Raw genomic sequence first — 3,402 nt, 5'->3', positions numbered from 1 at the left:
GCAGTATACCACATTAGCAGATGTGCAGGTGAACATCTGCTTGATGTGGGGAAAGGACCAGCTGGTTACTGCAGAGTGCCCATCACCCCATCTCTCAGATGATGAATGAGTGCTCTTCCATGTGGAACAACACTGTGAGAAATCTCTGAAACCAGCAGTCTATTTCCAGATGTGAAGTTCCATGGTGGTTACTGAGACTGAGTTTTAAGATGGGTTTATATTTGCAGAGTAGCTGGGATTAACCGTTCTATGTTTTGCAGAGTGTGATTTTATCAGCGATGAGATCTTTACTGCACTTGTCCGTGCGCTCATTCGGGAGTCAGATGATGAAGTTAAGCCGACAACTCCCTCTCGCACGAACAGCCGACGGAATATGAAACAAGGACAGGATGAGTCGCTGTGCAGTGATCAGAATGCCGAGGACGGTGAGTTTTAACTGATCTATCCTAATGAGAGTTTGTCTTATTCACTGTCAGCAACTTGGTGTCACTGCCTAAGTCAGTGTTTATTGCTCATCCCTAACTGCCCTCGGTAATGCCACCTGCTGCCACCACTGCAATCCTTGGGGTGTTGGTACCCTCCACAGTGCCATTAGGGAGAGCATTCTGGTAGTTTGACCCAATGAAGAAATTTTTTTAAAAATGGAATTCTTGCAGAGCTGATTGAAAGGAGCTGCAGCAAGGATTGGATTCAGGTCTTTCAGGGATTACATTGAACAGCTGGTTCTTGGAGAGAGAGATTCACTGTGTCTTGGCTTTGTCAAAGTTGCTTTTCATGAATTGCTGTTTGTGGGATCTTGCTGTGCTTAAATTGGTTGCTGTATTTCCTATATTACAACAGTGACAATACAGATGGTTTGCAGGGACCCCTACCCAGGGGTAAATCCCCTGTGTGAATCACTAGCCCCTCCAGTCCTCCTTCTCCTTTCTGTCTCCCTCAGTTGGTGGGTTGAACTTTGCTCTGGTTCTCTCTGGCTTCAAGCTCCTCTAGCTGCCTATTGTCCCAACACAGCAGTCTCTCCCCACCCTTCCCAAACCACAGTGACAAGGGTGGTATCCATCTACCCCACTCTGGGGCAATTCTGACAGCAGCTGAGACACTACAAGTCATTTTCTCCCTGATGGTCATTATTCTGCTCAGAAGGCAGTGGAAGCTGGGTCACTAGAGGCAAATTAAACTGATCTCTAATAGACAGAGAGAGGTGGGCGATGCGTCCAGACAGAAAAGTGCAGTTAGACCACAAGCAGGTCAGCTAGGATCCTACTGAATGGTAGAGAGGTTTGGAATGGCCTATTCCTGCTTTGAATCCTATGTTCCTGTGAATCAAAGCCCCTTTAGAACAATGAAAGAAAGTTCAAGAGACAGAGAGCAGTCAGAGGAGTTTGTTGAGATTGGGCTTCGAGGGGATCGGGGTTTGGCTTTTCCAAAGTTCAGGGAGGCTGTAGGTGAGGTTGAGGGAATGGAGGAAGCACTGAACTTCCCTTGGTTCCGCACGGATTGGGAAGGACATTTGTCTGCAATTCACTGGCAATCCCCATTTCACACGTTCCTTTGACACTGGAATCTCCGATTGCAATGTGGGAGTGTGACTTCAATCCTGTAATGAGGTGTCCAGACCATCAAATGTAAATGTAATTCACATCGCTTCCCCAACAAAGCCCACACCCTCGGACCCCACAGCAGCGTGTCAGTAATGGGGAGGAGAGGGGAGAATGGCATATTTGACATACAGAATGATTAATATTAAAATTCATTAATTCAGATTAACAACCCAGCTTGTGCTGGCCTGGAAGTATTTGTTGGCTGTTTGTCCCTTTAACCGTGCTCTCACTGCATGTTGCAGGGACTGAAGAGAGGTCCAACAGAAGGCTCCCTCCCGACAAGATCTTCAAAGCCATCGCCATGATGTTTCCAGACAGGGGCTCTTCGAAGGACCTGAGAGAGAAGTGAGTTGAATCCATCTTCCTGTGCACACTCACCATCCCCAGCCTCACCTTTATCATATTTTCCCCTTCCAGAGGAAAAACAGTAAACAGTAGTGAACAGTGGATGATAATGAACAGTGAACAGTAATGCTTGAGATAAATGTACTATTGTCCTGGAGCTTCAATGGTATCTAGAGGGTGGAACAGAGCAATACATGTCATTTGCAAGGTCAGAAATCACACGACACCAGGTTAAAATCCAACAGGTTTATTTGAAATCATAAGCTTTCAGAGCATAGCCCCTTCATCAGGTGATGTGAGAGAGAAAGACACAGGCACAGAATTTATAGGCAGATAGATCAATGGGCAGAGAGATCAATGGGCAGAGAGATTAGAAGGTCATACAAATGCTGTGAGTGGAGTGTCAACAGGCCGAACAATAGGCCAAAGATCTGAGCCTGAATGTCCTTGTCTGGTGAAGTGTTCCCCGACTGGGAGGGAACATCCCTGTCTGGTGATTGGTGCGTGGTGTCCATTTATCCATTGTCGTAGTTCCGACATGCCACTGTGGAAAACTGCAACAACTTCCTCAGAAAACAGAGACAGGATACAAAGAGTACCCTTTGTCATTCAGTATTTCCCTGGAGCGGAGAGACCATGCCATGTTCTTCACAGCCTTCAACATATCATCGATGACAACAAGCATCTCGCCAAGACCATCCCTACGCCTCCACCTCATCTTCAAACAACCTAAGGGCTCTGGTTTGTGATGAGTAATTTGCTGATTTTTAGGCGGTTCAAATCACCCCAGATCCCTGGTTCTGAAACTGGACTTACTTAGGAATGTGAAATGAAGAAGGCAGTAGACAGGTGTTTCAGGGCAAAAGAAACTCTGTGTTTATTAAATACAAAAGGTAAATATAATACAAGGAATAGGGGCAAATGTAATAAAACAGTGAAATTGACACAATCAACCATACCGAGGAAAGTAATTAAACACACTTTAAATTAAACACAGGTTAAACACTATTAGAAGCTAAACAGCAGTTTTGATCACAGAAACTTTAATCTTTCTACCCTTGGGGTCCCTATGTTGTCACCACTCATCCTCCCCTCCCTGCTAGCTAAGTTGGAAACTTTGGGGTCTCAGGAGTTTCAGTTCACTGCTGAGGAAAACACAGTTTTAAAGTATGTCTGGTTGCTGAGGTTCTTGCTGTCAGGTCTCTTGGTTCGGAGCAGGCCTGTGTCTGGAAGCTCTTGTTCGGATAGCGGGTGGTTGGCTTCCCACCCTTTTGGATGTCCTTGTTGTGATGATGCTGTTGGTTGTCTTCCCGATTCAGCTTCTCTGTTCAGCCTCTGTGGTTCTTGGTCCTGAAGCTGCGTTTTGGGTCTGCAGCCTGTGGGAAGTTGTTCCTGGAGGAGCTTGTTGTGGAAAAGGCTCTCCCTCTCTCCCAGATCAGGGCTAGCAGTTATACAG

The 3,402-nt window shown here is 46.1% G+C and overlaps 1 protein-coding gene across 4 annotated transcripts in view; it reads left to right on the top strand.

Moving 5' to 3' along the window:
- Positions 1-3,402, top strand: part of LOC125481943 (histone-lysine N-methyltransferase EZH2-like) — a 13,066-nt gene that overhangs the window by 8,192 nt on the left and 1,472 nt on the right. For all 4 annotated transcript variants that reach the window (XM_048593889.1, XM_048593887.1, XM_048593890.1 and 1 more), the window contains 2 exons: positions 261-425; positions 1,844-1,946. In XM_048593889.1, coding sequence (XP_048449846.1) covers positions 261-425; positions 1,844-1,946 — 268 coding nt within the window. The remainder of the gene's footprint in view (positions 1-260; positions 426-1,843; positions 1,947-3,402) is intronic.

This window comes from Rhincodon typus, unplaced genomic scaffold (genome assembly GCF_021869965.1).
Source record: "Rhincodon typus isolate 14 unplaced genomic scaffold, sRhiTyp1.1 hic_rhity00004408, whole genome shotgun sequence".
In the NCBI taxonomy this organism is placed as follows: Eukaryota; Metazoa; Chordata; class Chondrichthyes; order Orectolobiformes; family Rhincodontidae; genus Rhincodon; species Rhincodon typus.
Note: the sequence above shows the minus strand (reverse complement) of the source record. Positions and strands in the feature narration are given on the sequence as shown.